Source organism: Pteropus alecto, unplaced genomic scaffold (genome assembly GCF_000325575.1).
Source record: "Pteropus alecto unplaced genomic scaffold, ASM32557v1 scaffold134, whole genome shotgun sequence".
In the NCBI taxonomy this organism is placed as follows: Eukaryota; Metazoa; Chordata; class Mammalia; order Chiroptera; family Pteropodidae; genus Pteropus; species Pteropus alecto.
Window position 1 is genome coordinate 2694071 of NW_006436283.1, and position 17322 is coordinate 2711392.

General features: G+C 59.6%; 1 protein-coding gene across 2 annotated transcripts in view; it reads left to right on the plus strand.

The window, feature by feature from the left end:
• Positions 1–16625, plus strand: part of CYTH1 (cytohesin 1) — a 33873-nt gene extending 17248 nt beyond the window's left edge. The window contains exons 3-13 of one of the 2 annotated variants that reach the window (XM_006912174.3): positions 433–497; positions 2395–2461; positions 2695–2813; positions 3170–3250; positions 4131–4243; positions 4647–4795; positions 5153–5264; positions 10068–10144; positions 12228–12299; positions 12864–13018; positions 14856–16625. In XM_006912174.3, the coding sequence (XP_006912236.1) occupies positions 433–497; positions 2395–2461; positions 2695–2813; positions 3170–3250; positions 4131–4243; positions 4647–4795; positions 5153–5264; positions 10068–10144; positions 12228–12299; positions 12864–13018; positions 14856–14934 (1089 nt within the window). In that variant the 3' untranslated portion in view covers positions 14935–16625. Of the gene's footprint in view, positions 1–432; positions 498–2394; positions 2462–2694; positions 2814–3169; positions 3251–4130; positions 4244–4646; positions 4796–5152; positions 5266–10065; positions 10145–12227; positions 12300–12863; positions 13019–14855 lie in introns of both variants that reach the window. The other variant, XM_015589745.2, reaches the window with a different exon arrangement.
• Positions 16626–17322: the final 697 nt, after the last annotated feature.

Below are 17322 nucleotides of genomic sequence, written 5' to 3' on the forward strand. Positions count from 1 at the left end.
CCACATGGTGGCGGTGTTGGCCCGGTGCGCACTCCGCCGGCTGGGGGCCTGGGCGGTGGGGGACTGAGCTGCCCTGGCTCTGCCCGACGGGGCGGGGCAGCCGGTTTCCGTGGGGAATACTTGTGCGAGTGCGAATGGCTCTAAATTTCGTTCCTAGACTGTGAAGCCCTTGAGGTCAGGACCTGTCTTTTGCACCTCGGTATTCCCTAGAATGCTTACTGTCTATCTGGGGGGAGCTCAGTAAACATTTGTTGAATAGATGAATTTTCCAAAGTTTGATAGATTTACTTTTCTGGCGTGTCTTATTTCATTTTGCTTTCTTTTACTTTGGGCGATGTTGGAAGTACTTGCACGTGTCTGAGGTTTCGTTTCGGAGGCTTTGTCTTGATCTGAGTCTTCTGTCCTGGTAACCGTGCGCTGTCTGTCCTGCAGAGGCTGAAGGATGAGATAGCGGAAGTGGCTAATGAAATCGAGAGCCTGGGGTCCACGGAAGAGAGGTGAGTGTCACGCAGCTTCGCCAGGCACCCAGCCTGTGGTTGCGGCGGACTCGGAGAAAGTGCGTCTCTGTGCTCTTCCCCTGGCGAGCACGCACGTAGCCGGGCCTCCCGCTTTGCAGCCTGCAGTGTGGGGGCTCGAGCGTGGACGCGACGGTCTCCAAGACGGGTGGAAAGGTCGGACTGAGGCGAGAACTCGGAACGTCCCCCACGGCCTTACAGCGCCCTCAGTTACGTGTGAACCACGAGTTCTGACTCTCTCTGGTCCACTGTGTGTGTATTTTGGATTGCTACTGTGTGAAGTTTGAGAAGGCTGGACGCCGGTTACGTCTGGTGTGGCTGCGAGCTCACCTCCCCACACGGGGAACAGAGAGTGCAGAGGCGAAGCACAGTGCAGAGCGGCAGGGAGCATCTGCGGGTCGTGTTCCTCCTAACTCCGTGAAACGTTAGGGGCGTTGCGGGTTTAGCTCTGAATGGGGTTCCCAGACCGTTTTTAACTGCTTAATGTGGTAAATGGGTTGTTTCTAATCATGTGTCTGTGTTGTTCTAAGCCTGAGTCTCCCTGTCTGGCTTGGTGGGACCGTGTGACTTTGCTGTCCTCAACCCCTCTGGGCAGAGCCCTTGGGGATTAGCAAAGCCCCATTTGGCAGAAAGCGGCCAGCTCATCACTCTGGTCTCTGTATTATCAGCTCAGGATTATAGCTTTATTCCCATTTTTAAAAATTGTAGCTTAAAAGAATGGATAACTTGGAGTTCATCACAATTTAAAATTTTTGCTCTTATAAAAGATACCGTTGAAAGAAGTAAATAAGCAAGCCACCGACAAGGAGAAAATGTTATAATACCTGTACTTGAAAAAGTATCTGTACCTAGACTATATATACACACACACACGCACACGCACACATACATATATACATATAAAGAATACGTGCAACTGGAAAAGATAGCCCAGATAAAAAATGAGCATAGAACTTGAATAGACACAAAAGCTGTATGTGTAAAAGACACATGAAAACGCTGACCTCGTTAGTCCCAAGGTGATGCACCTGAGCACTCCCCCGAGGGGCCGGCCCACAGCTTCGGTGACTGAGATGGAGCAGGCCGCCTCGTGCTTCTAGGCCTGGTGGGCGTAACGGGGGTGACCACGTGGGTAAACAGCTGGGCAGGGCCTCACGCTGTCGCATGCACACCTGCGCCGTGGCCAGTAGTCCAGCTCCAGGTGCTTACGCATGCGGGAGCGCGTGCCCACACAGACTGTGCAGGGTCACGTGCAGCGTCCGTGTTTCAAGTAGCCCTGACCCAGAAGTGACTCCGGTGTCACCGTAGGTGAGTGCGTGAACAGATGGGGGTCATAGGCCGTCAGCTCGCACACCCGCTGCTGGGGTGAGGAAAACGTCGCCGAGCTGGGTTGTGATGGTCGTACAACTCGGTAGGCTTGCGGACGTCATTCAAACGTGCGCTTGAAATGGGAGCGTTTGTCACCGTAGGTGAGTGCGTGAACAGATGGGGGTCATAGGCCGTCAGCTCGCACACCCGCTGCTGGGGTGAGGAAAACGTCGCCGAGCTGGGTGGTGATGGTCGTACAACTCAGGCTTGCAGACGTCATTCAAACGTGCGCTTGAAATGGGAGCGTTATGTGACACGTAAATGACAGGCAGGTTTAAAACGTCATGTGAGAAACAAAACCGCTGGCAGGGAAGGAGCGAGTGAGCAGGGGGCCGGGCCGATGGCCAGTGACCTTCCGTAGTCCAAGCCGAGCGTGCCCGCGCTTTCCCGCACAGACCTTCCGGAGCCCTCAGAGTCACCGCTGCGTCACTGCTGCGCGGGGGAACCGGGGGGTCCTTTGAAGTCCCCTGATACCTGGAGTACTGAGATGGCTGTGCTGGTTGCGTTTCAGGAAAAACATGCAGAGGAACAAACAGGTAGCCATGGGCAGGAAGAAATTTAACATGGACCCTAAAAAGGTAAGTGAGGAGGAGGACATGTGGGGAGCCCGTGCTCGGGAGGCCCTGGGGTGCCGGCTCGGGCTCACCTGCCCTCTGTGGAGCCACCCGCACGTTGCGACTCCCCTGCCCTGTGCGTCGACTGGCAGGTGTTTGCTGGATGCTCCCTCGGGGCCCAGAGCACTCCCCACCCCCCGTTTTTCCTGTGCCCCAGACGTTCGGGGGGCGTCACGGGCATGCGCGCTGTCTCCTAGGGCATCCAGTTCTTGATAGAGAACGACCTGCTGAAGAACACCTGTGAAGACATCGCCCAGTTCTTGTACAAAGGCGAAGGGCTCAACAAGACGGCCATCGGCGACTACCTGGGGGAGAGGTGGGCCCGGGCACCCACGGCGCAGCGGGTCGGTCAGGGCTCACACGGGGAACTTGGGGATGCCCCGAGATCTTGAGGGTTTTGTCCTGAGGCGGCAGTGGCTACACTGGTAACGGGGGCGCGGCCTGGGGGCAGCATCCAGGGGTGCTTGGGGGTGTGAGGGCTCCCCATTTGCTCACCCAGCAGACAGAGGCAGACGGGCTCTTCCTCACTGTGTGTGGCCAGGTCCCCTGAGCCCACAGGCGGGGACTCAGCGTGGGAGGCTGCCTGGCTGGGAGTTGGGGTGACTTGGGATTCTCGGGTCAGCATCTGACCCCTGCTTTTCCCTGCCCCATGTTATCTGCTTTTCTTGGCAGAGATGAGTTCAATATCCAGGTTCTCCACGCGTTTGTGGGGTTGCACGAGTTCACCGACCTTAACCTTGTCCAGGCGCTGCGGTGAGTGAGGTTGGGGGAGCACCTCAGGGTGGGGCTGCAGGGCTCCCTTCCACTGTGAGTCCGTCTGGTGCAGTGTTTCGGGGGAGTTACGCCTTGGAGGATGTTTCGAATACCTGGAGGCATCTTTAAGGAAAGCCGTCTGCAGGCCTGCGATGGAAATGCTTGGATGCGTGAAGGGAATTAAGTCACCACGTATCCTGAGAGCGAATTTTGCGAAACTCTCAGGTTTTTCATTTAGTATTCTGGAAATTGATGAATATTTAAATTTTGAAACTTTTTCTAATCTTTAGTTTAGAAAACACTTTAATTACCTGCTCTAGAATAGGAAGTAGGTAGCTGTGCAATTCATTTTAGAAGGAGGGCAGTAGACTTTAATTTTTTACTGAATCTGTCACCTTGTGCCTTGTGAGAAATCGTCCAGTGTTTTCTCTGCCGTCGCTGTGAGTGATAGCGTCATCTTTCGTGCTGTCATTCAGGGAGCCGAAAGTCACGCAGACGACACCTACTGGCCGTGGGTCTCATTGACTTAAGGGGCCAGTCGAGGACGCTTTGATAGGAAGTCTCCTCTGAACCTCATTTTGTTTTGTGGAAATTGGAGTTCGTTTAAGATGAGCGTGATTCACATTTCATCTTCGTTCCTTATTCTGAGGAGGGCAGGCATGCTTTTATATAGGAAAATCTGAATTTTTAAGTTTTTCCTAAACACTGTGCCTTTGAGAGCCGTGGTGAGTTTGTATCTGCACAGAGCTACTGTCCCAAAACACTGCAGCCCTGCGGGTCTCCCTGTGCCTTTTGGTAGAAAAATCACTGGAAGCGTGACGGGGACGGAGCAGTAAGCCGTGTCCCCAGTCCTGCACCGCACCCCGTCTCGGTCCCACAGGCAGTTCCTGTGGAGCTTCCGGCTCCCGGGGGAGGCGCAGAAGATCGACCGGATGATGGAGGCCTTCGCCCAGCGGTACTGCCAGTGCAACGGCGGGGTGTTCCAGTCCACGGGTGAGCGCGCCAGGGGCTGAGGTTCCTCCCTGGGGACGCTGGTCCGGGTGGTACCTGGGGTGGTGCAGAGTCGGAAACGATCCAGCAGTAAGGGAGCGGGACCCCAAGCTGCGTCTCTAAATCACACTCCGTTAAAAGCCACGTTTTCACACATTCTCACCAACACGGGAGAGCGCTGGTAAGGGGAGCAGCCGAGCTCAGTCAGGCGCGTCTGCGGGGCGCACGGGGGCGGGTCTCACGCGGAGGCGCCGCTGCCTGGCGGCGGGCGGTAGGCGTGCGTGTTTTCTCTGCGCGCTGTGGCGCTCTCCCGACTCTGCCGCTGCGTTCTGTGAGCCTGAGCGGACAGCCCCCCACGTCCCGCGCGTGCCCGGGGCGTTTCTGATTGCCCCTCTGCTCTCCTCAGACACGTGCTATGTCCTCTCGTTTGCCATCATCATGTTGAACACCAGCCTGCACAACCCCAACGTCAAAGACAAGCCCACGGTGGAGAGGTTCGTGGCCATGAACAGGGGCATCAACGACGGCGGCGACCTGCCCGAGGAGCTGCTGCGGGTGAGCGCCGGGCCGACCCCCGGTGGGGCAGGGAGCCTCCCGGTGTCTGCGCCTCGGTCGCCTGGTCACGTGAATTCCATGGCGACCTGCGGGGGGGGTGGGGCGCACACACCTGGCAGTGCAGGCGCGGGTGAGGGCCGAGCGGCTGCCCGTCCTTCCTGACTGCCCCCCGGGCCTCCGACTTGTGTGGCCCCTGCGAGCTCCCGGAGGCGGGACGGGTCACTTCCTCCGTCCCAGCACCTGGCGGGGGTGTGGCGCGCTGTCGGCACACGGGTGCTTGGCGAATGGGTGGACAGGAAGGGGAGGAGGGAGAGGGCTCCTGGAGTCGGAGACATGCAGTCTCATCTTTTACCCCAGAATCTGTATGAGAGCATCAAAAACGAGCCCTTTAAAATCCCGGAAGACGATGGCAACGACCTCACGCACACCTTCTTTAACCCGGACCGCGAGGGCTGGCTCTTGAAACTCGGTGAGTGGTCCCTCTGGGCCGGGGCCGCTCACGGGGACCTGGGAAGAAAGGGTGTGTGTGCACTGTGGGACAAGGGCCACCTGAGAAAGGAAGTGACTGCACAGTCCGCGCCCCCAGGGGACGCTAGAGACGGTTGGGGACAGAGTCACTGTGCCATCAGTGTTCCCCACGTGCACCTGCGCTCCCCATCCTCTCTCTGGGAGGGAGGGTCCAGGGCGGTTCCCGGAGCACCTGGTCCTCCCTTCCCTGCCCGCTCACTCACCGGGAGGGTGGCCAGCCGTGTCCATCCTTCCACCTCCCGCCACACACCAGTGCCCGGCTCCTGCCTCCCCAGTGCGTCATCGCCTTCTGCATCCGGCTCCACGGGCAGCGTGCATGGCAACCCTGGCGGCCTTGGCTGCAGCGCGACCCACAGCACCGCTCCTCACTCTCGGGCCCTGGGGCTCCCGCCTCCTCTCGAATCCGAATCGGCCACGTTAATCATTTTGCTCATTCAGAAAGATCTAAAAATTACTCCTCTTCCCTCTGCCACCTGTGAGCTTGTACGGCTGAGAGTGTGTCCTACCCTGCCCCAGAGGTGACAGGGCCACTGAAAGGAAAGGGGTCAGTCGCAGGGTCTGCGTGACGTCAGTCCTCGTGCACACGTGATCATTTTAGTGATCGTTGCCAAACCCCGGGGGGGGCCCTGGACGCCCCGGACATAACGATGCCCGTGGTTTGGCCGCCGGAAGAGCACTTTCCTCTGTTCTGCCCTGGCCTGTGGGAGGCGTGGGCTCCCCCATTATCGAGGGGTGCACGTTAGAGTGACACCCCACTGTTTCAGCGACGGGTTCCAGCGAGATGAGAAGTCGCCACTCTCTTGGCTGACACTGACACACGTAACAAGTGTAGAAAAGGAATTTTTTATTTCTGGCTAGTCTAGATGTCAGTAGGGTTTATATTTTCTAAGTCCTTGTGTTTATATCTAATGACTTAATTCATAAATTTTTCAAGAGGCTCTCCACTGATCGGAGTTTAAAATATCTCTTGAATTAGCCTACGCTTTACGTACCTTTAAGCCAGTAGAATTTTTGCAGCGAAGGCTCTAAAGTCACTGACCTCAGAGGCAACCACTTTGCTTTGCATCTTCATTGCCAAGTGCATACAATTCAAAGGGAACTTGCTGGAACTGTAAAAAGTGCACCCTAGTTTGCATTTACTTTCCCCTCCAGTGAAATTTGTTTAAATGCTAATACCGAGTATTACTGTCAACAGCCCCGATGCTAAAATTAGGGCAGTGCGAAGATTACCTTGGTTCTTGTACCAGGATGGTATGCAAATTTATGAGGCATCCCATATTTTTAAAAAGGAAAAAAAAACTAAACGTGGGACCCGACTTTTAGGTCATCGCGTTAATTCTCGTAAACCTCAGCTCCTCATTGTTTTCGTGGTAGCCCACTTAGACTCACCCCTTCGTGTCCGAGTTGTGTGTACACGTCTGTACGCAGAGAGCCCTGGGAACGTGTGTTCTCGTGTACACACACATTTACATGTGCATTCAGGGGCTTACGTGTGTGCCTTCTCACGCGCACGTTAAGAGTGACAGCCCTGTGAAGATTGTCCGCAGAGTCATCCCCACTGTCTGTGCTCAGAACTGCAGACGTGCTAAGGAATGGTGGCTTTGTGAGAACCGGTGTGCGGTGTCTCGGGGGCCAGGCCCGGCCTCCCCGGCGGGACGTGGCGTCACTCACAGCCACACGGCCGTGTTTTATGCTCGGCTCCCCACCCCTAGGCAGACACGAGTGACTAAGACATTGCACTGGAAGATGAAGGAGCTGGTTTGATTTCTTGGTTTTAATTTTCTTTTCTCCTCGTTTGTATGTTCCCATGGTCTTGGCTCTCCTTTTCCTTGCCCAAACTCCAGGAGGTATGTAACCCCTCAGCCCGCGCGCGTGCTCGCTCGCTCTGCCCAGGCCGCTGTAATCGCCGCCGCGTTTTCTTATTTTGTCGTGTTCGGTTCTTTTGTTCTTTAATTGCTGGTGGTGGTGTTGACGCTGCTGCTAACGTCTCCCGCAGTCCCTAGGGAACTGGCCAGGGCCAGGGGTCTGGAGCCGCTGTCGCGTTTCCCGGTACGGAGCGGTGCGTAGCACGGCAGACAGCGAGGTGCCCAGTGGGGGATGATGAAACCTTTTCTGGAATGAACACGGGAACGCGAGAAAAGGTACCCAGACTGGGCTCGTAAAGCAGAGAAAGCGGTCTCCGAATTTCTTCTCGCAATTATTGGCCAGGCACGTGATCAATTTGTTGCATTCCAGTCGAGACCCGAGAATTACAAAGTAGCTTGAGAACGGAGAAGAGGCAGAGCCGGGATGGCTCTGCAGGCCATGTGCCTCCTGTGACCAGGAGCAAGCTCAGACGTTCACCTTTGCATAGAAGGGACATAGAGTTGCCTAGACTCACAGCGATGTCAAGCAAACAAATTTTCGTTTTAAAGACAAAAACTCAAAATCTCCCCTGGAAATCTTTTCACTTGATTTCCTGGGGATGAGGGGCGGGCGTTACATCCTCAGCTGTTTTAAAGTTTTGTTTTTCTCCCTCCTTTTCAACGAGTCATGGTCACACACCCCAAATCGGCCCCTGGGTGCCGGGGTTGGAGTCCCCTTGCCACTTGCCGATTGGGGAAACGTTTTTCTCAGGCGAGGGGCAAGTCGGCGTCTGCTTCGGCCGACTTGAGCAGAGCTGCACGTAGGAAGGCCACCCGGGCGCTGACGTTCTGGGCAGTGGCAGCTTGTTCCCAGCTGTGGGGAAGTCCGCGCTGGCCCTTCCCTCCGGGGTCAGGGAGCCGTGGGGACGGGGTGGCCCTGTGAGTTCCACAGGGACTGTCCGAGGTGCGCGCTTGGGCTGCTGCTTGTTTCGTGTCTGTTTTCCTTTCCACGCGGAAATGTCCCCTGGGCTGGCAGCGGGCCCTCCCGGCGGAGGCCCCTGAGGCCAGGCCAGGCGCATCACCAGCTTTGACCATCGGGGCGAGCGCTTCCGGCTTTGCTTTTTCTCCTAGATCTCCTTCCATCTTCCTCTGACATCTGACCCTTTCCCTTTCCATGGCTTCCTGAGCCCTGCGTGCCCCCGGGTGGCCCTGTGAGGGGGCGCATGCTGGTCGGCGTGGGTCGGGTGCCCTGGTGCTGAGCCCTGTGTGGGGTGGGGGCCCGAGGGGTGGAGGAGCCGCGCTCCCAGACTCCGAAGTGGGGGAGGGGGCCCTTCGTCACAGAGTGGCTCCAGTTCCAGGTGTGGTCCTCGTCCTCTTGTTCCTTATTTATTTTGATCCCGCCCAGCCTTTCCCGCTTTCCACGCGCATGTCACATTTCCATCTGCATTTCTTTCCTAGTCCATGCCTTTGGCGCCCAGAGGCCCGTGCTCACATAGACCACCGAGGCCCTGGGGAGAGAGTCAGTCTGTTTGACACTACACAGGGCCGGACTTGTAGGCAGCCCCCCTTCCGTGACCTTGGCCATTAGGGATCAATCAATCTCTTAACCTCCCTGAGAGTTCAAGCACCCAGGCAGCCTCCTTAAAAGGGACCGGGAAGTCCAGTAGAGCTCATCCCTGCTGCCAGGACCTGAGCTGGACGCTTCATCTCCGAAACGGGCTTTGTGTTAGGCCAGTGGCCGTGTCCTCCTAGGACACCTGGTGCGAGCAGGCAGGCGGGTCCTGGCGGTGGGAAACACTCCCTGCGAGACCACCCTGCTCTGTGCGTGAGGGCGGGAGCGAAGGCGTGGCCGAGGCCCCAGGCCCTCCTCTCCGTGCAGGTAGGAGAAGTGATGTCCTCCAAGGTACTGCAGAGCCATGAAAAGTGTCTCTGAGACGCCACACGCATCTTAACCCCGAAGGCCTCTGGGTAGCTTCGTGTGGTTCGTGCTCGGGAAGCTGCCCCTCGCCCCAGCGTAGGTGGAGGAACGGAAGGTTTGGTCTCCGGTCCCGACTGGAGGCCGTGGTGAAGCCTGCGTGCCCAGGACCCATGTCGGCGTGGCCTCACGCGCCCCGGGTCGTCTGTCCTTCAGCGAGCAGCACCGACAGGGACGGCGGGAAGCCGCTCCCAGCTCGCAGCACCTCCGTCGGTGCTCCCGTGGCCCCGCGGCCGGCTCCTTCCGTTACAGGCTCCCCGTGAGCAGTCCAGGGACGAGGAGGCCCGAGCGGGACCTCTGCTCACCGGTAAATTCTCCCGAGACAGGCTCCCCTTTCCCGCACCCAGAACCCTGAAGCCAGCGTAGGATCGCACTGCGGTCAGGAAGGTGGGCAGCAGGGGAACCACAGGAGTGTGAGTTCCGGGAGGACTCTGGAGTTGACCGTGAAGGAACGCGAAGGTGTCCCTTTCTGCTTCCTCCTTCCCGCCCCTGCGACGGAGCTGCCCCACGGGCCAGGCCCGGTTGGCCGGCGGCGTAGCTCGGCCGGGGGGCCTACCCTCTCGCCTCCATGGCTTTCATTTGCCATTTCCACCACCTCCTAGACGCTTCTCGAGCCCCGGCCGGACTCGCGCGGCGTGTCACCGCTGTCTGGGCCCCCCACACCGCACCCTCATGCTGCTGTCCCGATTCACCTCCAGGCGCCACCCCACGTGCTTGCTCAGCTTGTGCCCAGCCTTTCACTCCGCGAAAGGCGCTTCTGTCTGCTCTGTGTCTTGTCACCGACGTGGCTCTTGCCACGGTCACGGTGTTGCTGCGGCGCCCCGGCCCCCGCTTCCCCCTCCTCGCTCAGAGAGGGGGGCTTCGTGCGCCTCGGGCCACACGCCGGGTGACTCCCGGGGGACACGCGTCTCTCTTTGCTGTGCAGGTGGCAGGGTGAAGACTTGGAAGAGGCGCTGGTTCATTCTGACTGACAACTGCCTGTACTACTTCGAGTACACGACGGTGAGCGCCTGCAGGGGCGGGCCGGCCTCCGTGCCTGGGCCTCTCTGCGCGGACGCGGTTGGAGGGGCAGTGGGGACACAGTCGGACTGTCTTCTGTCCTCCGTCGTTGGGGTGGGAGGAGAGTTCACAGGAAGTGGCAGAACTAAGAAAAACCCCAGACCCGGGCCCTGAGATGCGGTCCTCGCCCCAGGAACCGAGGCTCTGAGCCGGCATCTGGATCTGGGGGTGGCGGCGGGGTGGGGGCGCCCGCGGGAGGCAGGTTGGGAGGCCCGAGCTCAGGGCGCTGGGAGTGGGGCTTAGAGCCGGGCAGGAAGCACGGCCGTGGCTCAGCTGCCGGGAAGGAGCTTGCGGCCCTGCTGAGGGGGGCGGTGGACGTAATCGTGACCCGGGGAGCCCAGGTCTGGGGGGCGGGGCGCAGAAACGCCGAAGCGTTGGATCCAGAGGAAACAGCCAAGGGGTAAAATACATGATAGAGGAAAAGGAAGCGAAACGAGTGGGGAACGTTTGACGTTATCCGACGTTTGAAGAAACTGAAGTTTTCTTAAACTTGGGAAACTTCATTGGTTTTCATCCAGCGGGGAAGGATTGAACAGCTGCAGACACGTGTCACGTGTCAGTCTCCTGTAATAAGAGCCTGAGAGATGGAAATCAGAACCTAAAGCCATTCGAAGCTCCCTCTGGCAGAGCACTGGCGAGCCTGGCAGAGCGGCTGGTGGCGGCTCGTCTCTGCCGCTCCCGCCCGCCATCCGGAGGGCAGGGATGGCCCGCGGGGCAGCGCCGCCGTGTGTCTCGAGTGAGCTGGAAACGCCGTGCTCTTTCCCCCACGATCTTCACGGAGCGAACGTCACGGGCCCCACCGAGAACGCGAGGGTTTGCACGCGCCCCTCACAGGAGGCTGGCGCGTGGGGAGCTAGAGCACGAGAGGGAGCTCCTGGCCGCGCTCCGCTCCCGTGAGGCCACGTAGAGCGGGGACTCAGGCGCCTCCGCGGCACTTTGCCGCCCGGAGGGAGCCGGCTCTGCACTGCCGGGGTCCTCTGTGCGCATGCGCATGCGCGTGGCGCCCTCCGCGGGGGTGCGGCTCACGACCATCGCTGGGGACGCAGAGTCGCCCGTTCTGCGGACGCTGTGATCGCGGCCTGCAGTCGTTCTTAGGGAAGCCCGGCCAGGCTTGGGGCGCATGGGGCGACCCTCACGCCGCTTAGTTCCGCGACCGCCTGCTTTTCCGTTAGGAAAAGCTTTTCGGACGTGAGAGCAACACAATTCACATCTGCGAGACGGCGAAGAGGCCGATTCTTCCTGTTCCGTGCCCACGGTTCCACTGTGAGCCGCTCGGGGAAGGTCTCTGCCGCCCCCCGGCCACCGCCACGTAGTGCTTTTTCTTACAGATGTGGAGACTGATGACATCTACAGTCTTGTTTGGATTTTTTCTCCTGTTTTCTGGGTTAAAAAGAAACATACACAGGCTTCTGGGCAGTTTACTCTAAGTCCTGGAGGGACACTGTGGACTCCTGCGCTTGGCCCTGACGCCGGGCACGGTGGCATCGCCGACCACGACTCGGCAGCGTGCCGGTGCTGACCAGCTGTCCCTGCAGCGGGAATGCAGCGACCACAGCTCAGGACAGAGGGAGCCTCGGCACTGGGTGGGCGGTGGGCCGGTCCACACACAGGGCACACTGTAGCAGTACACGGGGAATGGCAGCCGACGGGGCCGCGTGTGTCACGCACCTCGGCAGTGAAGGGCATGACGAGGGCCTGGGGGTTCCCGACCCCAGAACGGAGGCTTCAGAGATGGGGACAGGAGCCAGGCAGGGAGGCGCGGCAGCTTCTCTGCGAGGGGGCCGCACGTGCCCACAGCTCCTGCCCTGGGTGTGCTTTCCGGGCCTCTGCAGAGAGGCCTTTGGTCATCAGGGTTCACGTGTGTGGCCTCGGCAGCGCCCACACGTTTCTCGACCCGGTTCGTGTTTGCGAGCGTCCGGCGTGGGTCCCAGCTGAGTCGGGCGAAGGTGGGAAAAGGCAGAGCGCGGTGCCAGCGTCCACGCTCGGGAGCCTGGCCACCAAGGCCTCCTCTGCCGCCTCTCCGCAGGACAAGGAGCCCCGTGGGATCATCCCGCTGGAGAACCTGAGCATCCGGGAGGTGGAGGACTCCAAGAAGCCCGTGAGTGTCTTTGGCGAGATGTTTGGGGGACGAAAGAGATCAGTGTAGCAGGTCTCTGCAGAGTCACGTCGCAAAGGTTTTCTTACAAAACACTGTCACGCTTGGATTTGGCCTGACTTTTAAAATTACCTTGAGAGTTCAAGCCAAAGGTGGGGCTCCAAGTACCCCCTCTTCTGTCCACCCGAGTGCTTCCGTGTCACTTCCTGACCGTCACACGAGGGTAGAATTGTCCCTCCCGAGAAGGCAGCGGCAGCAGGCACTCGTGACCCGGCCACCTGTTCCGTGGGCAGCGGGTGCCTAAGTGGCCTGCCTGTCCTGTTGTGGACTCTCAAGGCCTCGCTGGCTTGGTTTTAAAAGGCGGTTCGTGCTCTCTGGTTCCGCCATCTTTGTTACGTGGTGGGAGCCGACAGATGCCTGGCCGGTGTTTTGCTAGTAAGGCCTGTCAAACACGGTCCTGTTCCCCGGACCCCCACCCCAGCAGACAGCCTTTGGGGAAGGACGTTAACATTTTTTCCCGGTCAGCAGCGTTCTTAGATCGACCTCACTCCCTGTTTGTGTTCTCAGAACTGCTTTGAGCTCTACATCCCCGACAACAAAGACCAAGTGATCAAGGCCTGCAAGACGGAGGCCGACGGGCGCGTGGTGGAGGGGAACCACACCGTGTACCGGATTTCTGCCCCGACGCCCGAGGAGAAGGAGGAGTGGATTAAGTGCATCAAGTAGGTGGCGTCCGAATACCGGGTCCTCCCCTCCCCCCGCAGCTGTTAGGTGCACCGCCAGGCCTCCCCTGCGAAGGGCTTGACCGGGGCTTGCAGGCCACTTCCCAGCGGCTTGGTTCTTGGCCGGCCGTCATAGCGTTTGGGGGGGCCTCAGATCCAGGCTTCTCGGGTACACCTCGAAGGCCCAGAGAGGGAGCGGGTGGCCGGCGGGAGGGCACGGAGCCGTGTGCCAACTGGGCTTTCCGTGTCTTGGGAAGCAAGTCCGATTTTGGTAGCAGCTCAGTGGCCATAGTCGTCACCGCGTTTTATCATTTCTTAACCTTGTGAGACACTGACGTCCCGTTTACAGACGAGACTCGGGCCCGCGGAGGTCAGGCAGTTCTCCCGCAATCACGGGGCTGTGATCCAGGCTCAGGCTCTGTGTGAGGAGCCGTGGGTCTGGCGCGGGGCAGCCCATGGGTTAGTGCACGGGTGTAAACCGGGCTGTGGGTCCAGGCTTGGCCCCTGGTTCCCGCGCTGCCCAAGTGACCGAGCCACACGGCCTGGGTGCGTCACGGGCGGGAGTGTCCAGACGCAGCGTGCCTTCTCCCCTTCCGCCCGGGACTTCTGTGAAGCCTGCCCAGGTCGCTGCCCCCCCCCGCCCCCGTGCGCGTGCTCATCATTGCTCACGGTGGTGGCACGTCGTCCCAAGAGCATGTCCTCGCCGTCCTCGCTTTCCCCACCGGGCACTTCGTTCGTCAGATGCAGCCAGCTGTCCCTCAGTGTCTCCCCATCACTGGGCCTCTTGACTTCCCCTAGAGACCAGGAGACCGCACTGCCTAGGTGGCCTGAGACCCTGGCCTTGTCCCTTGTGATGGGCATGCTCCCCGAGGCCACAGCCTGCTCCTGACGGGGCTGAGCGCCCTCTTGTTCTTGTTTGGGGCACCTCAGGTCAAACCAGTGTAGCGTCGCGGCCGGGGTCAAGCAGTGAACAGACGTCAGTCCCCTCCTAGCCCCTCCATGTGGCCAGACATCTCGGTGAGGCCCCTCAGTACATGCCGTGGATGCCGTCCAGTCCTGGCTTTCCCCAGGAGCCATGGGACACTGCTCACGGACACGGGATCGCCAGTGAGCCAGTCCCCGTCCACTCGCGGGAGCCAGCACTCGCTCGGTCAGGCACAGAGCCAGTGGCCACCTAGGCTGGGAGCAGCCCCGGAAGCTGGCCGCCCCTGGAACACCGCTTCTCTGTAAAAGCAGATTCAGCTTCACTGTCTCCGAATCACAACCTGCTTGCTATTTGAGAATGATAAGTCTGAGGCACGGTGTGGCGTCTGAGGCCTGCTGCCCCCGTCCAGTGCTGGTCCCCCCGGGGCCAGTGCAGGGGTGTGCTCACGCTTCCTCCCCACCAGGCTGTGGACACAGGGCAGGCCTGGCTCGCTGAGGCCCTGGCGACAGCGCTGACTGCCCAGTTCCTGGGCTGGTAGCACAAGGACTCAGAAGTGACACAGGACAGACCACAGCAGCCATCCGAAAGCTACTGTGCCAGACCGACGCCAGCTGGCGTCATGGGACTGAAGCACCGCGTTTGTTTTCCTACCCAGAATTCAGCTGAGAGAACGTACAGCATTCTGTCCCTGGACCTGAGTGTTAGGTTGAGCTAGGCAGTAGGCGCCCCAAAATGATCTGGTCACCCATACCATGTGTCTCCCTCGAAGCTTGTCCCTTCGCCCATCGTGTGGGCACTGGGAAGGGTGGCCTTTACGGTGACACTCAGGCCGGGCAGGGTCTGGGAAGCTGCCCCCGGGGGTGTTGCTCCCGGTCCTCAGCCTCTCTCTTTCTCCCCCTTCCCGCGTGCCAGGGCGGCCATCAGCAGGGACCCTTTCTACGAGATGCTGGCGGCACGGAAGAAGAAGGTCTCCTCCACGCGAAGACACTGAGTCCGCCGCGGTGGGGCCTGCGTGGCGCCAGGCTCTCCGTCCCTGCCGAGCGGGAGCGTCTGCGGGCATCAGCCGAGTGCTAGAGACTGGCTTCAGCTTTTGCTGCTTTTTAGGTGGGAGAGGGGTAGGCCGTTAGCACTGGGGAAGGGGGACTGACGCCTGTCCCGCAGGGCCTTTGAGCCTCTCCCAGGAAAGGACAGCTGTCAGCAAGGCCGCGTGCCCGTGGGTGTCCCCACTCCGCAGGACCCACGGTGGCTCTCGGGGCCGGCCGTTTCCTCCGGGTCGTCCCCCCGTGAAGAAGCCTTCACCCCACAGTGCAAACACACGTACTGATGCATCGTTACACGTCAGGGTGTGACGGGAGAGAAGCCACGTACTATAAAGATATATTTTTGGGTTTTAAAAAAGAAAGCTAGAGCCGTTCAGACGCATCTGCCCCATCTGGCTGGGCGGCTTCTCCCTGGGTAGCTGCCGGGCGTCGGGCCCAGGTGGGACCAGGCCGCCCCTTCTGCGCCTCGGGGGCCGGTGGGCACGAGAGGGTCTCAGGACGTGACACGGCGTCCCACGGGCCCGCAGCGGCCTGGGGCAGGCGACGCTCCCCAGCCCCGGCCCAGGAGCACTGAGCGGGGAGAGAACCGTCTGGCACTCACATCGCTCTTCCCCTTCAGAATTCATTCCTGTCGGGCTTTAAAGTAGAAGTCAGCATTTTTCCTTGAGCTAAGTAACTAATAACCAAAACTGTGAGGCAGGTAACCCCCGCAGGGGCTCCGGGGTGACCTGGCCGTCCCGTTCGGTCGTCCTTCCTCCCCAGACTCCAGTCCTCGTTGTAGAGGAGGGAGCCGGTCTCATTTCATCACCCCGGGGCTTCAGCGTTCCCGCCTCACCTGGACGGGAGGGGCCGGGGCCTTCACCTGCTGGTCGGCGGCGGCAGGTGTACGGGGGTGGGGCGGTGGGCTGCGTGTCGCTCTGCTGCCCCCGACGGCGCGTGGGAGCCCAGCCTCTGCCCTCCCGACCCGGTGCGCGGGGAGCCACGCCGCGCAGCCTTCTCCTGCTTTTCTCTCAGGGACTCTCGGGGGCGCCTGCCACTCGCCCAGGACCCGCGTGCCGGTCCGGGTCGTCTGGGGCCAGGCGGTGCCGAGCGCTGCCTTGCGGAAGAAGGTCACCCCCGGGCAGCGGGGCCTAGCCCCCCGACACCCGAAGGGCAGGCTCACATCTCATCTCTGGAAATAGCTTTTGTAAAAGGGACTGGTGGAGGAGTGTCGGGGGACCCTTCGGGGCCCCCCGTTCGTGCAGGTTACCTGGAGCTCGTGGAGGTGGCAGGAGGGTCCAGGCGGGAGACCCAGGGCGGTGCAGCCGCTGTCCCAGTGGCCTCAGGCCACGCCGGAGCCCGCCCTCCGCTGGCCAAGCCCTGGCGCTGGGTCTCCACCTGTCACCTGGACAGAGAGTCACCTGGTCAGTATTAGTCTATTTATCAGAGGTGTAAATAATCCATGTATAGTTTTTCTCCTTTTAGATTATTTTGTATTTGTTTAAAAAAAGTTTTCTCAAAATATATAAAGAAATGACAAAGTTGTTGACAGGGTTTTTAAAAAATGATAATTATTATTCCAATTGTTTTTTGGTTGTTTTTTTGCATTGTAAACTAGCGCCAAGGAACTGCAGCAAATAAACGCAGATCTGCCCAAACCGTCTTTGTCGACTGTGCGTTCTGTCTGTCGTACCCCAGTGGGCTCTGAGGAGGAAGGTCGGGCCACCGGTGTGCAGGGGGTGTGTCCCTGTCACTTCTCGTCTTACGTCTCGTCATGGCATAAATTGGAAGTGGGGAGGAGGGTTCTCTCCCGTTACAGTGTGACCAGAAGGACATTAGCACAGTCACTGCCCACTTTTTTGAAGAAGAAACAAATGTCAAACATTCACCTTTAAAGTAAGGTCGAGAAACGTGCCTCCGCTGATGTGAAACGTTCTCAGTACATTCCAGTTTCCGGTTATGATGCTGGAAGAGTCACAGTGACACAGAGCTCAAGGACACTTAGGGCAGCATCACAGAACAGGGAGAGAGAGACGGGCCCGGCCTGCCCCTTCGCTGCGGTCCCCTCCCCCGGCCCGCGCCCTCCGCTGCGGTCCCCTCCCCCGCTGGCCCGCGTCATCTACCAGCCGCGGCAGGTTTCTACATCCCAGCCCTTCCTGTCCCCCCGATGGCTTCTCCACTTCTCCAGGTGGGGACAGACATTGGACGCGGAGCTCAGCTTTCCTCCTTCTGATGCCAAGCTTAAGGAAGGTGACTGTTTGTTTCCTCTTGGGAAGAAGGGTCATCCTCGCCTGCCTCTCGTGGACCTTCGTCAGCTTTCCCCTCTCATGCACATCCTTAAATCTCGCCCACCACCAGTC